Genomic DNA, 26798 nt, shown 5'->3' on the forward strand with positions numbered 1-26798 from the left:
TTTAATAAAATAATTAAATAATAGCAAGGTTATTATTTAATAATAACCTTGCTATTATTTAATAACATTCTTATTTATTTACTAGTGGGACCTGTGGAAATTCAACAGTGGCATCTTACATATATAATATACTAGCGGGGGTACCCGGTGTTGCCCGGGTGTGGAGAGGTTTTATGGTAAGGGTATTGATCAATGGAGCCCTAAAACAAATGTTTCAAACCCCTAAGAAAAATGAAAATAGCAGCAAGCGCGTGTGCGAACGCAAAAAAAAAAAAAAAAAAAAGCAGGCAGGCAGGCTCGAACCTGTATCGCTAAGATGAAAAGAAGGTGAAAAAAAAAAGGAAACTATTTAGTCGTCTCGCCCATGCAACTTGTAACACAGGCGTTCAAAATAACATTTTTACGTCTGTGTCACAAGTCGTGAATGACTTTTCAAAAATGTTGACGAAAAAAGTGACCGCCCCCCTCCTTGTAGAAAACAGCTCAGTTGATCGTGGAAGATGAATGTTTTTGGCCAATTTTTTGGATATTTGTCGGCCAAGAGATTGAGCTTTCAAACAATACCAATTTTGTCAGTTTTGTCACGTGTGTCGAAAGTTTTAGCAAGACATACAAACGTACATACATACATCTCGTAGGAGATGTCCTTTTCTCTTCCCTGCAACCTCTATCTCTGGCATCAACTGAAATGAATGGATCTCGTCTGGGAGAGGCCTCATGTTTTGACAAGCTTCTGGGCTTGACCTTTACTCCTGATCTTAAATGGAACACATACATCAAATCCGTTGCCAAGGCCGCTGGAAAAATGGTGGGATCCTTCTATCGATCCAGTAGATATCTCACTGCTGATGCAATTCTCTATCTATATAAGAGCCAGGTACATCCAAGGATGGATTACTGTTGCCACATTTGGGCAGAAGTGTCTAGAAAAACTTTATCCTGCCTTGATAGGATCAAAATAAACTTCGTAGCCAAGTAGAGGATGCCCTTTTCTCTTCCCTGCAACCTCTTTCTCACAGAAGAGACGTTGCAAGCCTGTCTCTGCTTTATCGTTATTTTCATGGCAAGTGCTCATCTGAGCTCTAATCTATTGCCCCACCTCACCAAACTTTGACAAGAAACACTCGTCTAGCTGAAACCACTATCAATAATTTCCACGACTCTTTATCTGTGTCTAAACCGAAAAAGATTCCATGAACAAGGTTTCTTTCTTTGAACAGCACGCCTGTGGAATTGTCCTCCGTTTTCCTGCTTTCCAGCTGAGTACAATATGGTTGTGTTCAAGTCTAACGTAAATAAGTTCTTGATGAGCTGCTCCATATGAGTTAACAAATTTACCGAATTTTCATTACTAATGATTACTATATTGTCCAATTGGAAATCGGGACTTCTTTGGGTATCGTAAGAATTTGTGCATATTTTCCGATGCCAAAAACGATTTCTTTAGTTATCTTTTTTTTTTTTTTTATTTAATGTTTTTTTTTTGTTTTTGTTTTAAACCAAACTTTCCATTGTTGGTAGCAATAAAAAATATTAATTTTAAACTACCAGCAAAGCTAAAATCAATCATTCCCACAAATGTATTTTTATATTTGAGAAAATATCTGCACATTTAACATTTTATGATAATCTGGGAAAAAATAACTTTATCGTTAAATAGAGATTTAGAAATAATCGGAATTGGTAATTGTATCGGAATCAGAAAAAAAAAAATTTAGAATCATCCTATCACTAATATATATACAAATTATAATAATATGGAGGGTGAGGCATGCGTAACGAATGTTTTTAGAATGGTCCTTGCTCTAAATATTTCATACTGGCATAGTTTAGTAAATGTTTTTATGTACATTTTAAAATTTTTGTTGAAATTTTTGCAGAGTTTTGTTTTCCTTAAAAACATCCGTTTCCCATGACTCATCCTGTATTATAATAATAATTATATATTATAATAATAATAATAATAATAATTATATTATGATAATAATTATATATTATATTATGATAATAATTATATATAATAATAATTAAATATATATTATAATATATTATAATAATTATATTAATATACTAATATATTATAATAATAATAATTATATTAATATAATAATAAATTATACTAATAAATATATTATAATATTAATAAATACTAATTATATATTATGATAATAATAATTGAATAATAATATAAATTATAATAATAAATAATGATTATATATTATAATAATAATTGAATAATAATATAAATTATAATAATAAATAATAATGATTAATTGAATAATAATATAAATTATAATAATAAATAATGATTATATATTATAATAATAATTGAATAATAATAAATAATAATGATTATAAATTATAATAATAATAATAATAATGATTATAAATTATAATAATAATAATAATAATGATTATAAATTATAATAATAATAATATAAATTATAATAATAAATAATAATGATTATATGGTTATTGAGAAAATTGTGAACAAATGAACGGACGAAAAATTTTGGGGTAATTTTACCTCCATAATTGCTCTGGCAAAAATTTACTTTCACCATGACTAATGTTTGTGCAAAATTTTTTGTAAAAAATTCATTATTCAGAAAAGTGTGAACAGACGAACGGGTGTGAATTACTAAGTCCAATCCCTCGTTTGTCGGGGGGGGGGGGCGAATAAAAACAGGAATTTAAATGAAAAGTAGTACAGATAATGACAGGCTAAAAAAAACAAAAACTTCATCACAGGAAATCGATATTTACATCATGTTAGCATTTATTATTATGCGAATAACTTGAATAATTATAGTAAGGTCATAGGTAGGAAGAAAACAGGGAGCAGGAAGAGAGTTCCACAACCTTGCAATTCTTGAAAAAAAAAGCTGCTGGAATAGGAAGTTGTATTACAGTGAGATATTAAACCAGCAAATTGATGAAGACCACTAGACAAACGAGTCAAATAAGCTGGAACAAAGGAAGCAGGGAATATATCAGACAATTCTGAAGAACACATGTCGTAATAGTATCTATAGAAAAGACTGAGACTAGCATCTGTGAGAGAGAGGTTGCAGAGGAAGAAAGTGTTGGGGCCAATCAAATTACAGATACACTTCTGCAATTTATCAAGAACCCTCAAACGAAACAGAGATTCACCAACTCAAACATAACAACAATACTCCATACATGGTTTGATAGTAGACTTGCAGAAATAGAGAATAGCCTCCAGGTGTGCGAAAATGTTTAGAACGATTGAGAAAAGCAATTTTACGAGAAGCAGAAAGAGCAATGGATTTAATATATCACGTCCAAGAAAGATTTGGGACAAATGTAGATAATGTCTGTTTCTTAGAGTTCTTGTGTAGCTCTCTCTGCCCTCTCTTTCCACTACTACTCTTAGAGTATGGCTTCCCGACACTTCTCCAAAAGGGTGGGTGCCAACCAAATTACAGATACGCTTCTAAACCTTCTGAAGAACCTTCAAATGAAACAGAGGTTGACCAGGCCAAATATAACAACAGTCTGACAATAGATACTTGTAGCGATAGAGAATAGCTGTGAGAAAATTATCTCCAGTGAAAGAGAGAATTGATTTTATGAGAATGAGTTTATGATTTATGGAGGAAAATTTTTACACAAGAAATCCTCCCTTTATTTCCTGTAAAATAGGCAAAACTTGAGAGCAATATGTGTACACCTGAAGCACCCTGGACTCAAATGACTATTAATTAGAAAAAAGAGGAGCAAGAATGTATCCGTGTGTGTGTGTGTGTGTGTGTGTGTATCCGTGTGTGTGTGTGTGTGTGTGTGTGTATCCGTGTGTGTGTGTGTGTGGGTGTGAGCAGAGAGTTGTCTGAATTGGTCATTATCTCAACTAACCAGCAGCAACTGACCACTCTCTTTTTCTGTCGTTTTATTGCTATTTGAGAAAGAGAGGGGGGGGGAGAAAGGGGGAAAGGGAGAGAGAGATAAAGGAGGAGAGAGACACAGAGAGAGAGAGAGAGTGGCCTGAAGACCCAAGCAAACAGGATTAAACAAGAATCCTTCTTGGCTACCACACTCCGCAGCAACCAACTGTGCCAATAATAGCCAGTAACCTTAGCAACTGTCAAAAAGAGAGGAAGAAATACATTTTCTGCCAACAATGCATGGCTTATTTTGTTGATGCAAACGTGACCACGTGTGTTGTACGCATGTGAAAAATCAATTGACAAAACCAGGAAAACAGTAAAACGTTCATTAAAATGGCTGCCACAAATAGTGTTCAATCAAATAAGGAGAATAGAAAATGGACCTTGAGTTTACTTTTGGCGGCCTCATTACTTTTGCCTCTTTTATTTTTGTCCTTTAATCCTCACATTCCATGAACGATGATTCTGATAAAAGGGTATTTGGTTGTTTTTGTTTTACGGCATATCAACCCATTTTTAATGTTGAATACAGTAATTTTGGAAAAAAGTTTTTAGGCGCTAAATTGTTTATATCACCAAATATTTATTCATCGTGTTTGGTTTGATTGTTTTGTAGTGGAAAATTGTTTTTTTTGTTTTTGACTTTGCTTGAGATCTGCAAAGGAAAGAAGTATACAAACAATGTTTGGTACATTTTAGGTCAGGAAACTTGATCTGCTAGCACCAGATAACAAAAGATGAAACGTGTTTTTTTTTTTGTTCTCACAGAAGAGACGTTGTGAGCCTGTTTCTGCTTTATCGTTATTTTCATGACAAGTGCTTGTCTGAGCTCCAATCTATGGTGCCCCCCTCGCCAAACTTTCACGAAAAACATCCGTTTAGCTGAACCCACTGTCAATAAGTTTCCCCACTCTTTATCTGTGCCTAAATCAAAATGTAGATTCCATGAACAAAGCTTCTTTCTTAGAAGTGCATGTCTGTGGAACTCTCTTCCATTTGCCTGTTTCCCACTTGACTACAATTTGGTTGTCTTCAAGTCCAATGTAAACAAATTCTTGATGGACCGTCCCCTTAAGTAATCCAATTTACAAAATATCCACTACTAACGATTACTATATTATCTCATTGACTACTGTACACTCAGTAACCCTTATCATGGAGTGGCCTTGATTAGTGGTGAGTCCTATTTAAAAGAAAAAAATAAATAACTAGATTACTTATACAAAATACTTTTACAGTTTTAACAAAAGGCTACAATAATATTTTGAGAGTCTCCATTCATGCTGAATATCCGCAATATGCCCAGCAGCAATTCTCTTCTTCTTCTATTATATAAATCTCACCTGTCTGTTAGTGTGTATGTTTTTTACACAGGCATCACCACATTATCAAGGCCTAGAGGCCACTCGAGGATAAGGGTTAAAGAGTAAATCGAAATTTGGTAAATTTGTTAACTTATATGGAACGGCTCATCAAGAACTTGTTTATGTTAGACTTGAAGACAACCATATTGTAGTCAGCCGGAAAGCAGGAAAACGGAAGACAATTTCACAAGCGTGCAGTTCTAAGAAAGAAGCTTTGTTCATGGAATGTACGTTTAGGTTTAGGCACAGATAAAGAGTGGGGGGGAATTATTGATCGTGTTTTCAGCTATACGGGTGTTTCTTGTCAAAGTTTGGCGAGGGGGGAACCATAGACTGAAGCGCAGTCGAACACTTCCCATGAAAATAACGATACATCAGAGACAAACTCGCAACATCTCTTCTGTGAGATAGAGGTTGCAGGGAAGAGAAAAGGACATCTCCTACGAGGCTACGAAGTCTATTTTGAACACTATCAATGCAGGACAAGTCCTTTCTAGCAGCTCCTGCCCAGATGTGGCAACAGTATTCCATCCTTGGACGTACCTGGCTCTTATATAGATAGAGAATTGCATCAGCAGTGAGATGTCTACTGGATTGATAGAAAGATCCCACCATTTTTGCAGTCTGCCATGCTTAAGTTTGAAACAGCATTCACTTTCATCGTCATCAAATTCAGTTTACATGCTAACATGTATTTAACAGCTCATAGAAATGGACATGGAAACTAACCCTAATTTTTCACAAATATTATAACCCTTTCCTTGCTTCATTAAAGTAAATAGGGACTACGTATGTAGACATTTTATTTTGTCAGCCATTTAGAAAAATCTGTGTTCATAACAGAAGGAGCGACAATAGGTTACTTGTGTCTGTTGTTTTTCTGATTAAAGTAGATTTTCTGTAGTTTGTGCTATTTAGTAAAAGGTTTGGCTGGACAGAATAAGTATTCAATGAAATAGATTGGAATTCCTTATTTTAGTATGTGAATAATTTGGATTGTAAAATTTTATAATTCATTGGCCAAGCTGAATAAAATATCAATTTGGCAAGTGTCATACTATATAGAGCTGATATTAAGAAACCGCCAAAATAACTTTATATATTATATTATTTACATTTTCAAAATGATACGTTTTGCCCTATAACTTTTGATCCATCCATTAGATTTTTCCGAAACTTGGCCAGAATGTGAAGACCATTGTTCATATAAATCCAGTATGGGTGACCTTGGCAAAGTTCTGGTTCACGTTCTCGCAGATTTTCAGTGCTAAAAATGTCCCTTTTGATATGTCTGACTATGTAGTGGTTTTTCATGGTGGTCAACTCAAATATACATGTTTTAGGGCATGAAATTGCACCGTTATCCATTTGCACTGGGATTTGGCATCCCCAGGGGCTCAAAAGAGGTAAAAAATGCCCCAAAATGGCAAAAAATTACACTTTTTGCTCCATAGCATTTGATCCATCCATTAGATTTTCCTGAAACTTGGCCAAAATGTACAGGTCATTGTTCTTAATATAAATTCAGTATGGGTGATCCTGGCAAAATTCTGGTTCGCAATCCTCTGGGACTTTTAGAGCTAAAAAAAACATGTCTTTTTGGAGCTTTTTTTTTTTTCATATTACTCAAAAATTTGATATGTATGCCAATGTAGTGGTTTTCCACGGTGCTGAATTCAAATATACATGTCTTAAGGCGTGAAACTGCACCGTTTGTCCATTTTCACTGTGATTCGGCATTCCCAAGAACTCAAAAGCGGTCACACATGCCCCCAAATTGCAAAAAATGACACTTTTTACCTCATAACTTTTGTCCCATCCATTAAATTTTTCTGAAACTTGGCGAAAATGTGAAGGCAACGTTGGCCCTTCACACTTCTCACATTCATCATTTCTTCACTATTTTTTGTGGCGTCATCTCACGTGCAGCACAAGAGGGGAACCATGCACGTGCGGATTGTTATTTATTTATTTTTTACTTTTATTTTTTTTTTTCAACCATAAACAAAAAGACGGCTTTATCTTTTACTTGTCACTTAAAATGTTTCTATTTGTTTCCGGCCAAATTAAATACTGACCTCTTTCATTTGGCAATGACTGACCTTTATTAACCGGGGAGGAGTGGCCTGGGAACAAAAGTTTCAAGAGCATGGGCAAAACCGATTATGTGTGATAGCTGTTTCTTACTGTGTGTTCGTCAGACCAAGTCTTAGGATGGACATTGATTGTAACACTTGTCGTAAACATTTTTAGGTATGTTTTATCAAAATTTTAGACACATTTCCCGAATTAGTGCTGCATTTTTTATTAAGCAAAGAAAATAAATGGCAATAGCATGCTCTTGTTCCAATCCATCAGCCATGACTGGATAGAAGTTCCAAGTATTTTGCAATTGCATTTTCAGTTGCCCACACTGAAGATTGAACCTTCAACCTTTAGAAGAATGCCTCTTTTACAACTGAATTTTTCCAAATACTCTAACCACTATGCCACATGTACTTGTGAACGATTCTTGTAGTCTTGAACTGTAATTATCAATATTTATTATATATATATATATATATATATAATACTATTATATTTATTAAATGCTTATAGACACTAGTGTTTCATCTTTTCGGGAATCATCAGTGCAGGGTGTGTATATATATATATATATATATATATATATATATATATATATATATATATATATATATATATATATATTCCAGGTGGAAAGATATCCAAAAATTAAGAATAATTGAATTTCAACATGGGTCATTGATAGTGCTCAATCAAAGAGAGCAAATATTTTTTTATTATTCTTTATGTAAATACAGTCATATCTTGCGACGATGTGCAGACCGTTTCGATCATATTTGATTTCATCAGACAAGTAAAATTAAAATACAAAAATTAAAAGGTTCCAGACCTTTTCAAATTTTGAGGAGAGAAAAAATGCCATGACTGGCATGAAGCAAAAGTAAAGTTCTTATCGTATTATAGGTAAGAACTTTAATTTTGCTTCATTGCCAGTGAATTTGACGTAAATAGATATAAACATATGGAAAGTTTCCCTACTTATCGAATTAAAATCATTTTTTACTTTGAATCAAAGAAAATTATTAATTTCATCTTTCAGTTTTCATGTTGAAGAATTGTACAGGAAAGTGCGATATGCGTACAACAAAAATCATTCTTCATCAGTACTCTTGCTACCGTTGCATTTTTTTTTATTGTTTCTGCTTTAGATAATGTTTTATCGAGATAAATTACTAATTAGATATCAGACATATGTAAGTTAAATACATAAAAAATTAACTAAATATTGACAACAACCGTCAACTATTATGCCAACCAGTTTCTGCTGGAAGTGTTTTGAAGTTAATCCCAACAATAAGGATGCAGTTGCTTGCAAGTTATGTCAAACCATCACATCAAAAGGTGGCAATTCAACAAAAACTTTTCCAACGACTAATATGTTAAACCATCTTAGAAAGGTTCATTCAAAAAAAAAAAAAAAAAAAAAAGCGAAAGTTGCAAATAAGAAAAGGAAATGAATGTTCAAGGACAGACATTCCAAAAACAAGTGGCGCCAACTATGAGTCTCCAGCAAAACAACAAATGACTAGTTGAGTTGGAACAGATACATCGAGATCATTGCCTGCAAAGAAGGCGGGCTCTCTCTATCATGCTAGAAAGTTACTTACACCTGAAAGTATCCCGTACCTCTACAAGTCCACCATTCACCCATGTATGGAGTACTGCTGTCACATTTGGGCTGGTGCATCTGCTACTAGTCTCTCGCTCCTGGTCAGGGTCCAAAAGAGAGTCGCCAACCTAATAGGTCCTGAATTGTCATCTAAACTTCATCCCCTGTCCCACCGACGAAATCTTGCATCCCTCTGCCTGTTTTACAAGTATTTTAATAATGGATGCTCTGACGAACTACAAGCACTTGTTCCACCTCGACGAAAATATCCCTGACAAACCTGACAAGCAGCAAAGTCCCACCCCTGCACAGTTGAGATCCCTAGATGTAAGAACACCTTTTACTCTAGTAGTTTCTTCCCCAGAATCGCTAGACGTTGGAATTCTCTTCTGGTTTCCTGCTTCTTCAACTGTACTGACATGCATAAGTTTAAGTGTAATGTGAACAGACATCTTGCTGCTAAACTCCCTGCATAGTACCCCTGCAACTTAGGTTCCTGATAGTAGCCCCTACATCAAAGTGGCGCTGTGCCTTGTTTGGGGTGAAAATGTAATTTAAAAAAACCAAAAAAAAAACAAAACTATAAAATCAATATTGGCCAAAAAGAAAATTAGGAATATTAATGAATTGCACACCTGTGGAACTGTCTTCCGTTTGCCTGCTTTCCTGCTGACTACAATATTGTTGTCTCCAAGTTCAACATAAGCAAGTCCTTGATGAGTCGTTCCTCTTAAGTAATCCAATTTACCAAATTTCCACTAATAATGATTACTATGATATTGTCCTATTGACTACTGTACACTCTTTAACCTCTATTCTCGAGTGGCCTCTTGGCCTTGATAAGTGGGGACTCCTATGAAAAAAAAAAAAAAAATGACCATAGGTCACAAGAGATTCATTATCTCATAGAAGGTCCTGGATATGACCTTAAACTATATCCGATGGTGAGGCCCCACCTTGCGGGCCTTGGGGAGTGTGGAGCCACACTTTAATTGCCATTGCTCTCAGGTCCACTCTGACCCGGAGTGGTAGTACCTGTTAGGGTCCCAACCATGGGTTAAATAGAATCTGACCTAAAAAAAAAAAAATATACTCCATTAAAAATCGTTCCTCAAAATAACAAGATTTTGCATTAAATAATCTGAAAAGGGTTGATATGCCGTAAAACAAAAACAAGCAAAACCATAGAAGAAATGATTGCTGTTGATATTCAACCATATTCTGTAACATCTAACATTGGATTTAATAGACTTGTTGCAAAACTTTACAGTATTCCATCAAAAAATGTACTTCACTGAAAAAAATAATTCTCAATATATTTCTAAAAGTAAAAACAAAAAAAATCAGTCATCTCTTGATGAAATTAGCATTTTTTTTTTTTTTTTTTTTTGACTACAGACATTTGGGCAGCTGCTACAAATAATACTCCTTTTTTGAGTTTGCCAGGTCATTGACTTTCAAATGACTTTGAACCATGCAGAGCTGTGCTTGGAGTTGTTCCATTCCCTGGTGCACACGCAGTGGTGCAAGAATAAGTGAAGAATTGCACAATGTTTTGGAGGAGGCATGTGACGTTTCCTCCCGCTGCACTACGATGGATTGGATTCCCAACTAGAGCAAGCGATTTATCAATTTAATTGAAAAATGGGCGATTTCATTGATTTTGATGGCAATAAAAATATGGAAGTATGAAACATTCGTTGATCATTATTCAATCCTGGGCAACGTCAAGTCTCCCTGCTAGTTTGTATATATATATATATATATATATATATATATATATATATATATATATACACACGGTCCTGGATATTACCTTAAACTATATCCAGTGGTGAGGCCCCAGCTTGCGGGCTTTGGGGAGTGTGGAGCCACCCTTTAATTGCCATTGCTCCCAGGTCCACTGACCCGGAGTGGTAGTACCTGTTAGGGTCTCAACTATGGGTTAAATAAAAACCAACTTGAAAACAACAAATACATTTTATTAAAAACTTTTTCTTCAAAATCTTTGGATTCGGCATTATTTTTTTAATCAATTTGAAAAGAATGCATGTCTACTAGACAAAAAAAAAAAAAGAAACCTTGACCAAATATTCAAAATCACATTTTGTATTTGTTGCCCAAATAAGGTCTCCTCACTATGTCTAACCCACATAAGCTTTTACGAGGAATGGTGCACCTTCTCCAAGTGATGTTATCTTAAGTAACAGCACGAAACTGGATACTCCACCAGACTAGATAAATTCTCATCATTAAATCCAATAATATCAAGAGACCAAAAGAAAGCTAAGCTACAACGTATGAAAATGGTTAATTGGGGAGAGGAAAATTATGTTTCCAACTTCTCTACTCTAACTCCTTGATTGAGATGCAAAGGAAACCTTTAATGGAATATTCGATTGTTGATTTCTGAAGCAGAATAAAATGAGTTTGTATTGGATTCATTGGACTCGTGTTCTCATCTTGAGTGTCATTTTCACAGCTTGTGAGAATCAAGCCCTTTACAGAAAAAATCATGACTAAGAACTGTGTGTATGAAATTCCATGTAAATGTGGAAAACTAGACAGAGGTGAAACGTAAGTACGGTTAGAAGAACATCGAAAAGCTATAGTATGTGGAGAGACTGAAAAGTCAGGTATAGCTGACCATATCTGGAAAGAAAAGGGAAAGCATCTACCATTATGGGACGAAGTAAAAATTATAGACTGAAGAACGGTGGAGAGTAAGACGACTGAAAGAAGCAGCACATATGCTGGGGAATAACCAACTGCTAAATAGACCTAGTATAGAATTCAATACGATATGACAATCAATAATCATAAACAATAGACAATATATATACAAGTAATAAGTATAGAGATAGATATACATTAATATATAATAATAATTAGTAATAAATGGTGATATTTACGACTAGAAATAAAAAGTAGGTTTAAGGCTCCTAAAATTTATACTAGAATTGTCCGCAAGGACTCGTGGCACAAGGGTTAGAGTACTGGGAAAAATCAATTGTAAAAGTGACCTTCTTCTGAAAGTTGAAGGTTCAATCCTCAGTGTGGGCAACCGAAAAATACAATTGCAAATTACTTAGGACCTCTATCCAATCATGGCTCACAGAGCAAGAGCATGCTACCCTGTGAAGTAAATAAAGGGTTCCACTTAAAATTCCGTCCAAATTCCCAAGTTCAACAAATACACCTGAAGAAGGTCAGAGGTTACATCGACCGAAACGTGAAAATCACACTCAAGATGAGAACAGTAGTCTGATGAATCCAAATAATAGGAATAACCAATCCTCATTTCAAAAATTCAGAAACGTAAAAACGAGTTTGTTTAGAAACAGCGTTTCGGGCAAGTATAACAGCAGTGGGTCATCATTCTTACCACCTATCCCCTACTCCCTGGCTTTGCACTCTTGGCTATCCTCTGCCTCTTTTGGCCTGGGATGAATTATTTTTGAGTGTTTTTTTTTTTTTTCTGCGTTAATTCTGAAGAGATTATCCACTGAGGCTGATTTTATTGACAAAGGGATTAAGATGTCAAAGTCTAGGACGGAAGCAATCATTAATCGGCTACCACCTTCCTTCATCTCGATATATGTACTTGGTGTTGTTTGGAGATGGTGGGGGAGTCAGAAATACGACAGCGCACTAAAGTTTTTTATTTTAGTATATTTATTTCTACAGAAAAAAAATATGAATGCACAAAATTGAATAAAATATTTTAATGTGTATTATTTTCACGGTGAATAAATCCCACAGAATTAAATGAAATGTTTTTTAAATTCCAAACATTTTAGTTTTTGAGTAGATTAGTTTTTAATATATATTTATTTATTTACTATAATAATTATTAAATACCTACAGACACTAGTGTTTCATCCTTTTGGGAATCATCAGTGCAGGGTGTCACAATTAACGCCGGTCGATGCATATGAACCCGGCAACAGAAGCCGCCCCTGGCTTCAATAGCAAAGACCTAATCCATTCGGCCACCGTTAACCGTGAGAAATACTGTTGAAATTTAAACATTTATTTTTTTAAATGTTCATTAACGTCTGTCAGAGTGATCTAATCATTATATGATGATCTGCACATAAGAGCTAAATTGACCGACTTTTATTGCAACTGAAAGTGCTCAACGATAAAAAACGAATTTCTTAAAGGGGCTGACACACACATATATATATATATATATATATATATATATATATATATATATATATATATATATATATATATGTCAGCCCCTTTTAATCCCTTTGTCAATAAATATACACACACACACCATATTTGAAAGATTTAAACAAATTGTCAACAAATGAAACTCTCACCTTAACGTTTCATTTCTTTTTTTCTTACCTGATTTTTTTTCTTCTTCCTTTTTTTCAGGAACAAAGCTGTAGCAGACTATTTGAGCTCCAATGGCTACATAACCTCCTTGACTGCGTTCCAAAAGGAGACTGATATGGTAAGTCTTTCGCCTTGTTCACACAAACTTGCAATCCCATCGTTGGAACATTGTAGATGTTTGGGTCCAACACGAGTTGAAGAACTCCTTTGAACATGGACATCCCTTTCTTCTTCACTTGAACGCTCTCTTTCATTGCCAAACAGTTAGAGCAGCGTTTCTCAACCAGACTTCTATGAAATTCTGGGGTTCCGTAACCTTTATCCTGTCAACGATAGAATTTACTTTACTATTTTTCTTTTTTTATATAACTTTGCCATAGCTTGTAAACTACATAACTTTTCGCAGTTTATATGAAAGGAATATACATGAACGGGGGGGGGGGGGGTTAGAGTTTAGTGCAAATCTTCAATTATACAAAAACTTCTCTATGAACTCCTGAACAGCTGGGAGAATTTTTAGAAATTTCACACAAATGTACTTTATATGCCTGGCAATGTTCTTAGATAGGTTTTGTATCAGAATGTCTTTGATAAGTATTGATAATCAAAAAAATCCGATGAAAGAATGAACAGCCGATTTTGACTAAAGTTAACTCCTTATACAACCTAACATGAAAAGTGCATTTGAGATAAATATTTCTATTTAGATCACAATTGAACCATGATACTAATTGTAAACTTCAATTCAAGTCATCTATATATATAAAGGCGAAGTGTGTGTGTGTGCATGTCCGGCAAAGGCTGAGGGGGGGGGCTCGAGGCGGTTACTGTTTTTTAGAACTTTTTATATGCTACCTAGATTATAATATCTATGATTTACGAAACAAGGTCACATGTATCTTTAATTTGGGTGACTTTTGCACGCTATTTTCGTAATATTTCTTGGTCTACGCATGTTTTTTTGACTTTTCAGTATAAAAGCGAAACTGAGCTCCCTGGCACTCATGACAGGGACGTCCAGGAAAACAATGAGGTTTGATCAATGCGGAGGAAACCCCTTATATTAGACAGTTGTTATTCATTTGGACACTCCCCTTTTTATGGGGAGCTGGTTTTCTCCCCCAACATCTTGGGGGAAACAAAACCGAAGAAACTACCGCACAGCAAAAGTTGGTGAAACAAAACCAAAAAAACTGCCTCGCAACAAAACTTAAGTGCTGCATTTCAGTCCCTCTATGGCGTGATGTTTGACCGCATTAAATTCACGCACCTGTCAAGTAAGTTTTTAATCGTTAAATTAAAACGCTTTTCATTCCTGTCGTGGTCGAGTGGGTAAGATGGCAGGGTTTTTTTCCCCCTTTCTTTTCCACCTTCGCATCAAGGCTTCAGGTTCGAACCTACCTACCTACCAAATCTTTTACACCAACAAACGGGCAACACCGGGCACCCCTGCTAGTCTATAATATAAATCTCATGTGTCTGTTAGATGTAAAATGTATGTATGTGTGCATGTTTGTTTGTTTGTATATATGTATGTTTGTATGTCTGCCTAAAACTTTTGACAGAGCTGACAAATTTTCACGAGATCGGTATCATTTTGAAGATCGACCCTTTGGACGACAAATATCGAAAAATTGGCTAAGAATTCCTTCATTCTCAACTGGGCACTTTTTCTACAGGGAGGGATCGCTTTTTCGCTGATATTTTTGAAAGTCGTCCCCTCTTTTCGATTGACTAGCCTTAATTTAAACATTCGTCACCTTCAGTTTGGCGATGGGCACAACAGCAAAGATTTTTATAAAATCAATAATAGGTTCTCTGTCTGCAGTGCAATGTAGACTGCAATGTATTGTAAACCAAGTCACTCTGGGGGAGGCATATGAAGCTTCCTCCTGGTGTACCGCAGTAGGTCCCCGACTAGAGCAGGCAATTTGAATTAAAAAACGGGCTATTTCAGTGATTTTGATGACAATAAAAATATGGGAGTGTGAAACATTTCTTGATCATCATTCAATCCTGGGCAACATCGAGTCTCTCTCCTAGTACGTGGTAAACATTGAATTTGGAATAAAATCATTAATTCTACACGTACTTCGAAAATTATGTTCCATTTAAGAAAACAATGGTGTGAAAAAGATTTAAAAAAAAAAAAAAACAAAGCTTCCTTCATATGTGCAATTATTTTTACTTTTTTTTTTTTCGAACCTAATTTTCTTATACATGTACATAAAATCTCAAATATGAAATCTGCAATTTACAAGGATGCAATGATAAGTTGTTTCTAGCAGCTTCCGTCCAGATGCGGCAACAGTACTTCATCTTTGGATGTACTTGGCTTTTATATAGATAGAGAATTGCATCAGCAGTGAGAACAGGGAAATAAATGTTAGATCGTCCCTTACTGCCCTTCCAGAGCCACTTTAGTAATGGCCACACCTTATTTTATTTTATTTCAGTCAAATTTCTCAGAAATCAAAGTGCCTACTACTTGGGCCTAACACTTGAACTCTTTATGAGATACATAGATATTCGAATGTTCAAATTAAAGTTCTTTATCTTTCAAACACTGTGTAAAGAAATTGAGAACATAGTTTTCCTCTCCCCAATTAACCATTTTATTATGTTGTAGTATATCTTTCGTTTTGGTCTCTTGGTCTTACTGGATTCCAGAACAAGAATTTATCTAGTCTGGTGGAGTATCCAGCTTTGTGCTATTACTTGAAGTAACATCACTTGGAGAAGGTGCACCATTCCTCATAAAAGCTAATATGGGTTAAAGAAGATCTTATTTAACAGCAAATAAGAAATGCGATTTTGAATATTTCGTCAGTGTTTACTTCTATGGAAAACTATCCTCATGCCAAGTTGTTTTGACAGACCCGTCTACAGAGAGACCTTAGACACTCGAGGATAGTGTCAGGGGTTTGTCAGCTTACTTTATGTTCAACCTTGTGTCACATCAAATTTTCATGGAAATTCGGCTTATAACATTAATACGTAAGAAAGAATAAACGCAGTGCTACAAAATAATCCTTTCTATACAAATCTGTCGGTGAAGAACTGAGGATGTGGGCAATAGCCATCGAGGAGGACTTGACTGAGCTCTCACGTTCACAGGTGATTCATTCGTCTTTGATGGTCAAACCATGATTTCTGTTTATTACATACGGACAATGAGATGCTTTTATAAAATCCAGGAATTTAAGATCTATAGTACTTCAAATATTCATTTATAATACCTGATGTTCAACTGATGATGATGATGATGGTTTATATTACATTTAAACTTCTGCATATCCGTACAGGCGGGGAATCAGGTAGCAGGTAGGGAATTCCAAAGTCTAACTGTTCGAAGGAAGAAACTATTAGAGTAGAAAGCTTTTTGGCATTTAGGGATCTCAACAGTGAAGGGGTGTGATTTTGTTGTTAAGTGGGTTTGTCAGGGATATGTATGTCGAGAGGGTACAAGTGCATGGAGTTCATGAGAGCACATTCCATTAAAATATTTGTAAAACAGGCACAGTGATGCAACATTGCGGTGATGGGACAGAGGTTGGAGCTTAGTTGATAAAGTGGGGCACATTAGATTGGAGACTTTTTTTTGGACCCTATTCAAGAGGGAGGGACTAGTAGTAGATACACTAGGCCAGATGTGGCAACAATACTCCATGCATAGATGAATGGTGGTTCTTGTCAGGCGGGAGTAATTTTCTAGCACGATAGCGGGAGCTCACCTTCTTTACAGCCATCTTGGCAATGTTCTCCATGATGGTATAATGGACATGATTCTGCGGAATAGTAATTTCAATCAGACTTTTACGGAATCTGAAAATAAATTTTTTTAACAAACAAGAAAATGTGTCGCAAATCTATAAATTAAAAGATATGCTGTTATTTTTTTTGGTACTTATACAGTTTAGTCAAGACATTCAAAAATGAAAATATCGAAAAAAAGGTTATATTGTACGTATCTGTTTTGGACAGAAGATCTCCGGAAAAAAATTTCATTTAATTTGATCGAGTAGTTTGTTTTTTTTTTTTTTTTTTTACAGCGGAAAAACACGTTCTTATGAGAGCGCATTGAAGTCAGCCATTATCGAAATTTTTAACACGCCACGGGGAGATAACTCCATGTAAAGCGCCGATACTCCCTCCCCATCTTTAATTCTAGCTTTTCTTCCTAAAAATCGAACCTTTTGCTCGGTATCATAACAAATTGTTTTTTGCTGTAAAAAAAAAAACAAAAAACTACTTGATGAAATTAAGTGAAATTTTTTTTTTTTTTTAACTTCATTCCATGACGGATACAAACCATTTCGATATTACCATTTTTTTTTATTAGCGATATAAGTTTTTAAATGTTGCTTATTTATATTTAATTTTTGTTTTCTAAACGATGAAGGGGTTATCTCCCTTTTTTCTTCTTTTTTTTTTTTGACGTGACTTATTTTTTATTTATTTCATTTTATTCATTATTTTTTTAAAAAATTTATTTAAATATTTAAAAAAATATTTTTACGTTCACAAAAGTTATCCATGGACACATGTTTCTGTGTATCACCTGTCATCAGCATGGCTAAACTTTCTGGCAAGCGATCAAACTAACAAATTTTATGCATGTAAAAATGTTTAAAATAAATATTTGTATATTCAATGAATAAAAATAATAAAATTATTTTTTAAATATTTTTAATTGATTATTAATTTTTGCTTTAAACAAATGTCATTTAGGTTTGTTTGTAAAATAGTAATAATTGTTCTTGAAGTACACCTGGTTTACTTTGTTTGTTTTTTTCGTTTCAGCCTGGAGAAATTGACAAAAAATATGCTGGATTACTCGAAAAGAAATGGACATCGGTTATAAGATTACAAAAGAAGGTACGTTTGCGTTTTTTTTTTGGGGGGGGGTTCAGTTTTATAAAATCAGATACAGAATTAGTTTTCGTTCTTGACTAAAATTTCTCGGCTAAAACAAAAATACAGAAAAATCTGTATGATGTATGTGTTGTGTTGTTGTATCATAAAGGGGATCGTGTGTGATCATTTAATCAGAGTTATTAAATGATATGTTCACATTCCGTTGTGTGTGTGTGTGGTACATGTATTTTAGACATACCTTCTGCGTCATGGATGTTGGTCCATCTGGAATCATCTCGTGTCTTGGAGGGGAGACGGGTATCTGTTTTGGACGAAGATTCATTTCACTCCAAAAACAAGGAATTGGTTTTATAGTTTATTTTACTTTCCAGATGTCTCGCAGAAGGATGGAAAGTGAATCTTTGACTTGCGTGGTTTCTCTTAGTCTCATTTCTACACACGTCAGCCCCCACCCACCAATGAAGAGGAGGAGACGTCTGTGAAGCCATCCGTCACCTTCTAAGTCCAAACCAAATCTCCTCGATTCAGCTAACCTGATTATGTGACTCACACGCAATCCGATCAGCTGATCCTGACTTCCGGTCAACGTGTCTACAATATAATTTACCACCTCCCTCTCTCGATCCATTCTCTAACATATGTCATGAAACAAAAATTTGAATGTTATTGTTCCAAAACGTAAAGCTTCCTATTTAAAAAAATTTTTTTAATAAAAAAATTGAAGAGCTATAAAGATAAGGATAAGGTTCCTTCAGTCTTGACAGACTATGGTTATCCACTGTCAGGGTGACTGCGTATAAAATTTATGTGGCAAGAATTGCGCAATCTCCAAACACACCTGAGTCGACATTGTTAAATATCAGTGGCAAGTGGAATGTGTATGTGTGTGTGTATATATATATATATATATATATATATATGATGGAAATAGTATTCCAACAAAATAGAGAAAATAAAAAGGAACAAACCGTATTATGTGTTCATCAACGTTTCGTCTTTATTTCTATTTATGAGGAAGTCTCAAAATAAAGACGAAACGTTGATGAACACATAATACAGTTTGTTCCTTTTTATTTTCTCTCTATATATATATATTTCAGGACAACTAGAAATAATGCTAAGATAAGCGAAGAGCACATGCAGCGCCTAGAATTCCCAAATGGTCACCCATCTGGTACTAACCAGGCTCAACATTGCTTAACTTTGGTGATCTGACGAGAACCAGTGTGTCGACGTGATTATTCCATGTCTATGTGTGTGTGTATGTATATATATATAATATTATTTGCTTTTTGCAATACGTTTTGAATGAATTCAACTATTTACGAAAGTGCATTTTTACCTAAATGCGAGTTGGGAGTAATTTTCCCTTTTACCAATTTGGTACCCTCAAATTATTCCCAACTCGCATTTAGTTAAAAATGCACTTTCGTATAAATAATTGAATTCATTCAACACGTATCGCAAAAACAAGTAACATCTACGTAAATTGCGATATATCCAAACAGTTGTGCAAGATGGTCCAGTGGTAGGAGTTTAGGCTTCTTACCATCTGGTCCTGAGTTCGAATCTCACTAGATTCAGCCACTCTGAGTCATAGACGACGAAACATGTGTCAGTGGATAATTATATTTTAAAAACAATATATATATATATATATATATATATATATATATATATATATATATATATAGACAAGTGATACTATTAAAACGACTAACTTTTGTATTCCAGAATAAATTTTTCTATGTAGTCACCACCATTCTCAGTGTATTTGTGCCAGAAATTCAATGATGCAGTTCTGGTTTTGTCTCGTCTTCATGACAGGAGTTGCTTTTTTAGAGTTTTGCACCAGAGAGGTGAAACTTTCAGGTTCTGAATGCGTAAGTTGAGTCATCATAACAATGCAATTTTCGATTACCTTTGATCTCAAGGGTGTGATTTCATATAGAAACGTTGTTTTAATTTGAATAAAATCAAATACGCATCAAGTGCGCTTGAAAGCCAAATCACAACATAATATTAGGAAAATTAGGAAAATAAACAAATATTTTACTTGTTTGAAATTTATAACCTAAATATATTTCGGGGCTAAACTCCATCCTCAGTATGTTGTTTTCTTTCTTTTTTTTTCTTCTTTCTTTGTGTTTATACAATATTGGCTGCAATAAATTGTTGTGTGAATAACAAAGAATCTGATTGGCGGACTAGCCACAGTAACATTGTTTCCATGCAATAGCCTGATAAAGCTTCACAAGGATAAAACGTAGAAAATTTTTGTAGCTAGATTCATATTTTCAGACTCTCTCTCTCTCTCTCTCAGCACCATAATGCTAATTCTATTAATAAATTTTACCAAAACCAAAACCAAATGCAACCAAATTTTAGAATTGAAGAAAAGGCAATTAGAAGCATCGTTCATAAATACTCCAGTTGATAGCAACAGTCAGATCAAACTTATTTATATTATTTATTCCAAGAAGTTTAAAATTCAAAACCTTGTGGTTAAAAACAACCTCTCCCTGGGTGCTATAAAAACATTAGAGCAAACCAATGTTGTATATACGTTTAAATGCCTTCTAGGAGAATGTGACTCCCAAAATAATAATAAGACTAATACATACATTGGATATACAACAACAACATTATCTCGCCAGCTTACTATGCATTTAACCAAAATCAGTTCCATATATCAACATTTACAAAAATATCATAACTGCCCTCCTTCCAACCTTCAAATTCTTGTAGATAATGCCAAAAATGTTCAGCATGAAATTAATTCCAAAAAGTTAAAATTCTCTAGACAATTTATATAAGAATACAGCATTCAACTATTATTATAATAAAATCGTATTCGAGACGAATAGCAACAGATTAAAATGCTTGCCGTAGCACGTAATTGCTATTATTTGCTAATAACGGCTTCTAGATCGTTAAATTTTAGAGCTGATTTTTAATCGACTTTTTATCTTATTTTTCAGCTCTTCTACTGTTTTTCAATTTTTTTTTTTTTTTTTTCACTTTCACCGCACCAATTCCATGTGAAGATGATTCAAAGTTTAATCGAAAACGCTCATGATTCTTTTGGAACTTTTATTAATGTCTTTGATTCTGATTCAAGCAAACATTATCAGATACAACAGAGGTAGTTTGCCTTTTCTTTTTATTTTTTCTGATTTCTCTCGGTCTTTTTTAGACCGTGAGAAATCAGAAAAAATAAAAAGAAAAGGCAAACTACCTCTGTTGTATCTAATGTTTGCTTGAATGAAAAAATGCTGCCTTAATATACCTACCGTATACTTCGGCATATAAGACGATTCTTAAAGTAAAAAAAAATCATTTTCAAAAAACAATATTTCATAAGATACCAAGTGTTGCAATCTCTTGCCTAGGTTAAACGAACATGATTTCGTGATTTAGCAGTCATCTTATACAGCCGATATATGATAAATTTATTAAAATTTGCTCCAATTTTTTTACCTCGTCTTATCTGACGATCACCTTTATACACCGAAACATACGGTGTGTGTATATATATAAGTGTGTGTGTATTTGATAATATAATCTATATATATAAAAGCGAAAATGTATGTATGTATGTACGCTTCTCCTCGATGTCGACAAAAGGCTTCTTTCAGAGAAGCGCTCGCTCGCTTCGCAACTTCTTAAAACTTTTTATATCATCTATAAATTGTAATATCTCACACTAAACCACGGAGCTCGCCTGTCTATTTAATTTTATTGACTTTCAAACGTTAATTATTCGACATTTCCCGCATCGGCACGCGTTACATTCGGTTTTCGGTATAAACAAAAAGCAAAACTCAACTCTAAACTCAGGCTCAGAGCCAGTGGTCTCTAGAGAGCTAAGTAACGTTTGTTCAATGTCGACTTCGTCATATCAGACGATAGCTTTCATTCCGAGACGAGGGAGCGGGTTTTTAAAAACAAATAATTGACCTCATTAAAAACTATCCCACACAAAATGCTAACTGCTGAATACCTATCGTCGTCACGTCAATCAAAAACGCGCACCTGTTTTTTTTGGTTTTTTTTTCCCACTTTACTATTTTCCAACTGCGCGTCGTCAAGGCTTCGTTTTTTTTTTTTTTTCACGGGCACCTGTTTTTTTTTTCTCAGGTTTTTTTTTCACACACACGTACAAACACCCGGGCAACGCCGGGTACCCCTCGCTAGTTATATAATAAAGCAGGTTTAATACATATTTTTGATTTCTTTCTCAGGTGATGGATTTGGAGGCCAAATTATCCGAAGCAGAAAAAGAGGTTAATGCTGGTGCCCCAACTCGTGGCAACAGGAGTCCGACAGAATGGATTCCTCGACCCCCAGAACGATACGAGCTGAAGGGACACAGAAGCCCAATTACCAAAGTCATATTTCATCCCCTCTATAACTGCATCGTTTCTTCCAGCGAAGATGCCACCATCAAGGTAATCAATTTGATGCATCGTTTCTCGATTTGAAGCGTGCGGAAGTACCCGACCATACAGATTTTCCCGTACAGCAACATTTTTTCTTTTTTCTTTACCACTTGGCTTTTTAATAAAACCGAGAAGGTCTAGGATATTTCAACATGTTTGTCGGTTATATACCAAGTGATAAAGTGCTGTTACTTAAATATTTTGGTGCTTATGCAGGGAACGGCCTGTTATTCTGTGGATGTTGTCTGCATATTCTAGTAGCTTACATAAACCATCGGAATATTCCAAGCACTAATCAAATTTTAAATCATTGGAAAAAAGATATGGCAGAAAACACATAGTAATTTCAATAAAGAAAAATTCAAATACAAAAAAAATCTATCTATGGTAAGTTTCAAATGCTTAGATTCCCATGATGAAAAAGAAGCTGGTTAACTTTTAACGCATCCAAAACCAAGCTTTTATCTTTGCACCATAAAAGCTCTGAACCGCGCTTGGCCCCAATTGATATGAATGGCTCTCATCTAAAAGAGGCTCCCTGTTTTGATAAACTTCTGGTCTGACCTTTACTTCTAATCTGAAATGTAAAACTTGCATCAAATCTGTTGCCAATGTCGCTGGTAAAATAATTGCATCATTTTATCACTCCAGAAGATATCTAATTTCCGATGCAATCCTCTACCCGTATAAGAGGCAGATACGTCCTAAAACGGAGTACTGTTTGCGATATCAGGGTGGGAGTTTGGCATGTGAGAGTGCTTCTGATTAATTTTCATTCCTGGCAAAATGAAAAAATCCTGTGACTGTAGCATAATCTGCAAATCCGCCAAACTCCTCCTGATGATTTTATTAAAATGTTTTGCAAATTTTGTTTGAAGCATTGTGCGTAGTTTGAAGAGAGTTAGGTTTGAGACAATACAGATTCATTGATATGAGTTAGTGTGTAAAAAAAATAATGGCAATATTGATTTCGTGTCCATGGTATTTCCCACAAACTGTATTGACTGGCTTAATAAAAAAGAATTTTCAGAAATAGAAACAATCTCTGGAAGACCAAGCTGTAATGAAATACAGATAGCAGCCATAAAGGAAACAGTATCTATTCTTAAAAAGAGCCCTCGGATATAAATTTAAATCATAACAGAATCAAATGTTAGCTCCAGGTGGAGTTAGCTCCCTTGACCTCTTAAAACAAACTGAAGCAAAAAAAAAATAACTGTATTGTCATAGCCTTCCAACACAACTCGTAAAATAATTTATTTTTAATAATTTGAATTTTTTCCGTACTTGTACTGTTTAATCAAGACATTACAAAAATGAAAATATCGAAAAAGTTATATTGTACGTATCCGTTATGGAACGAAGTTCTCCGGAATAAAAAATTCACTTAATTTCATCAAGTGTTTTTTTTTTTTAATACAGTGAAAAAACAATTTCTTATGATATCGAACAAAAGATTCGATTTTTAGGAAGAAAAGCTAGTATTAAGTAGGTCAGGAGTGTCGGTGCTTTAATCCGAGTTATCTCCCCGTGGCAATTCAAAAAATTCGGACAAAAAACAAATATTTTACCTGTTTGAAATTTATAACATAAATATATTTTGGAGCTAAACTCCATCCTCAGTATGTTGTTTTCTTATATCTTTTTTTTTTTTTTTTTTTTTTGAGTTTATATAATATTGGCTGCAGTGTGTGAATAACAAAGAATCTGATTAGCTGACAAGATGTTTACCTTCAACGTGCTGTCATAAAAACATGTTTTTTCGCTGTAAAAAAACAACTACTCAATCAAATTTAGTGAAATTTTTTTTTCCGGAGATCTTCAGTCCAAAACGGATGCGTACAATATAACCTTTTTTTTTTCAATATTTTCATTTTTTTATGTCTTGATTAAACTGTACAAGTACTATTTTTTCAACCTATATTTTGTATCAAAGTATAAATATTTCAGTTTTAAATGCAAAAATTCTTGCCAATTTTCTTTAACTTCACCAAAATAATTGTTGGAATTAACAAAGTTGCATGCCACCAGAAAGATCAGCAACAAAATAGAAATAGAAGAATCGGATGCAAGTCGAGGTGTCGTCTATTACAGTAAATATGATGCTTTATGAAAGGTCGTCTTGCATTCTTCGAGCATGGTGCGAAGAACAGTGCAAACACAAGTGAATAAAATTTTTTTGACTGTGATGGATCTCTTCAATTCAGAAATTGTGTGTGTGTGTATGTTTGCTGAAAACTTTTGTCATCCGCATCCTTCCAGGTCGAAACCGGTACCATCTGAAAGAGCAATGCCTCGGATGCATAATATGTGAAAATTAGAAAATAAGATTAATTCTGTGGTGGTCAACTGGACCACTTTTTGGAAAGGGTGGATCCTTTTTTATGTCGTTTTTGCAAGTCACGCACACATATCAAACTAAAACGGCTTAAAAAGCTTTGCAACGTCATGATGTCCTAAGCACTCATGGCCGTGTAGGCAAAATAATTTGTCCGTAAGTTTTTGCTTTCCTTCTCTCTTGTGTGTTTCATGTTCAAGCTGCTGCTCTTTTTTCTTTTTTTTCTTCTTTTCTTTTCTTCTTTTTTTTTCTTCTTTTTTTTCTTCTTTTTTTCTTTTTTTTCTTCTTTTTTTTTCTTTTTTTTTTTTCTTTTTTTTCTTTTTTTTCCTTTTTTTCTTTTTTTTTCTTTTTTTTTCTTTTTTTTTTCCAGTCGCATGGCCACTTCCTGCTATTTTTGTTTTTTGATTGATTTATTTTTTTTGGTGGGCAACAAAAAGTGCTCAATATCCGAAGAATAGCTTCTTCTCTTCGTATCCCTTCTGCCAAAATATCTGGTGAGGAGGTCGTCACGCACTTCTTTTTTGTGGCGATTACATTTTCGTGTTTTTATCTGTTCTTTTATCTTTGCAATTGTTGTGGGGATATCGACGTTGTCCACGATGGAATTGACATATAATAATGAAAAAGTGCTCAATATCTTTAGTATAGCAGGTGTGTCTAAACGGAACTTCATGTGGACCCGACAACGCCGGGTATCCATGCTAATTTTTTTTTTTAATGGACACTTACCGATTAATAAATGTTTTTGTTTTCTTTTCTTGTAATACCTTTTATGTGACCTATAAAAGCATGAAGATTGTTTTTAAGTAAATCTATTCCAAGACACTCGAATGCTTTTTTTGATCACCTGATCAGGCTGTCTGAAGATATTGACTTTCCGACCTAAAATGCACCAAAACATTGATGTTATATATTTTTCTCCTTTTCCCCTTTGCAAAACTCAATCATGTTGTGCAAGGTTAAAAACAAAAATAATTTTCCTCATTAAAGCACCAAATCATTCGTTGACATCTATGCTGATGACACAACCATCTACGGCAACACATCAAAGGCTGTAAATGACAAAGTTCTCTCTGATTCTCTCTCCTCTGATCTCGAGTGCGTGGTTCAGTGGGGGAAGACGTGGCTGGTTACTTTTAATGCATCTAAAACCAAACTCCTATCTTTACATCATCAACGCTCTAATCCCCATCTGGCATCAACTGAAATAGATGGCTCTCATCTAGGAGAAGCCCCATGTTTTGACAAGCTTCTGAGCCTGACCTTTACTCCTGATCTGAAATGGAACACATACATCAAGTCTGTTGCCAAGGAAAGATGGTGGGATCCTTCTACCACTCCAGAAGATATCTCACTACTGATGCAATTCTCTATCTATATAAAAGCCAAATATGTCCAAGGATGGAGTACTGCTGCCATATCTGGGCAGGAGCTGCTAAAAACAGCCTATCCTTCCTTGACAGAGTACAAAATAGACTTTGTGGCTTAGTGGGGGGGGGGCCCTTTTCTCTTCCCTGCAACCTCTCTCCCACAGAAGAGACGTTGCGAGCCTATCTTTGTTTTATCATTATTTCCATGGCAAGTGCTCGTCTGAACTCCAATCTCCCCCCTCCCCCCGCCAATCTTTTATGAAAAACACCCGTCTAGCTGAATCCACTGTCAAAAATTTTCTCCACTCTTTATCTGTGCCTAAATCAAAACGTAGATTCCATGAACAAAGCTTCTTTCTTAGAACTGCACGCTTGTGGAACTGTTCTGGATGTCTTCAAGTTCAACGTAAACAAATTCCTGATTAACCGCCCCCTTAAGTAGACACTT

At 34.7% G+C, this 26798-nt stretch overlaps 1 protein-coding gene and 1 pseudogene across 4 annotated transcripts in view; one reads left to right on the forward strand and one right to left on the reverse strand.

Moving 5' to 3' along the window:
- LOC145269845 (lissencephaly-1 homolog B-like) overlaps window positions 1-26798 on the forward strand; it is a 200125-nt gene that overhangs the window by 147710 nt on the left and 25617 nt on the right. For all 4 annotated transcript variants that reach the window (XM_080125574.1, XM_080125573.1, XM_080125575.1 and 1 more), the window contains 3 exons: window positions 13362-13440; window positions 18126-18200; window positions 22445-22651. In XM_080125574.1, the coding sequence (XP_079981700.1) occupies window positions 13362-13440; window positions 18126-18200; window positions 22445-22651 (361 nt within the window). The remainder of the gene's footprint in view (window positions 1-13361; window positions 13441-18125; window positions 18201-22444; window positions 22652-26798) is intronic.
- LOC145270023 (5S ribosomal RNA) lies at window positions 19335-19449 on the reverse strand (annotated as a pseudogene).

Source organism: Euprymna scolopes, chromosome 45 (genome assembly GCF_053919585.1).
Source record: "Euprymna scolopes isolate OS-2025 chromosome 45, ASM5391958v1, whole genome shotgun sequence".
Classification (NCBI taxonomy): Eukaryota; Metazoa; Mollusca; class Cephalopoda; order Sepiida; family Sepiolidae; genus Euprymna; species Euprymna scolopes.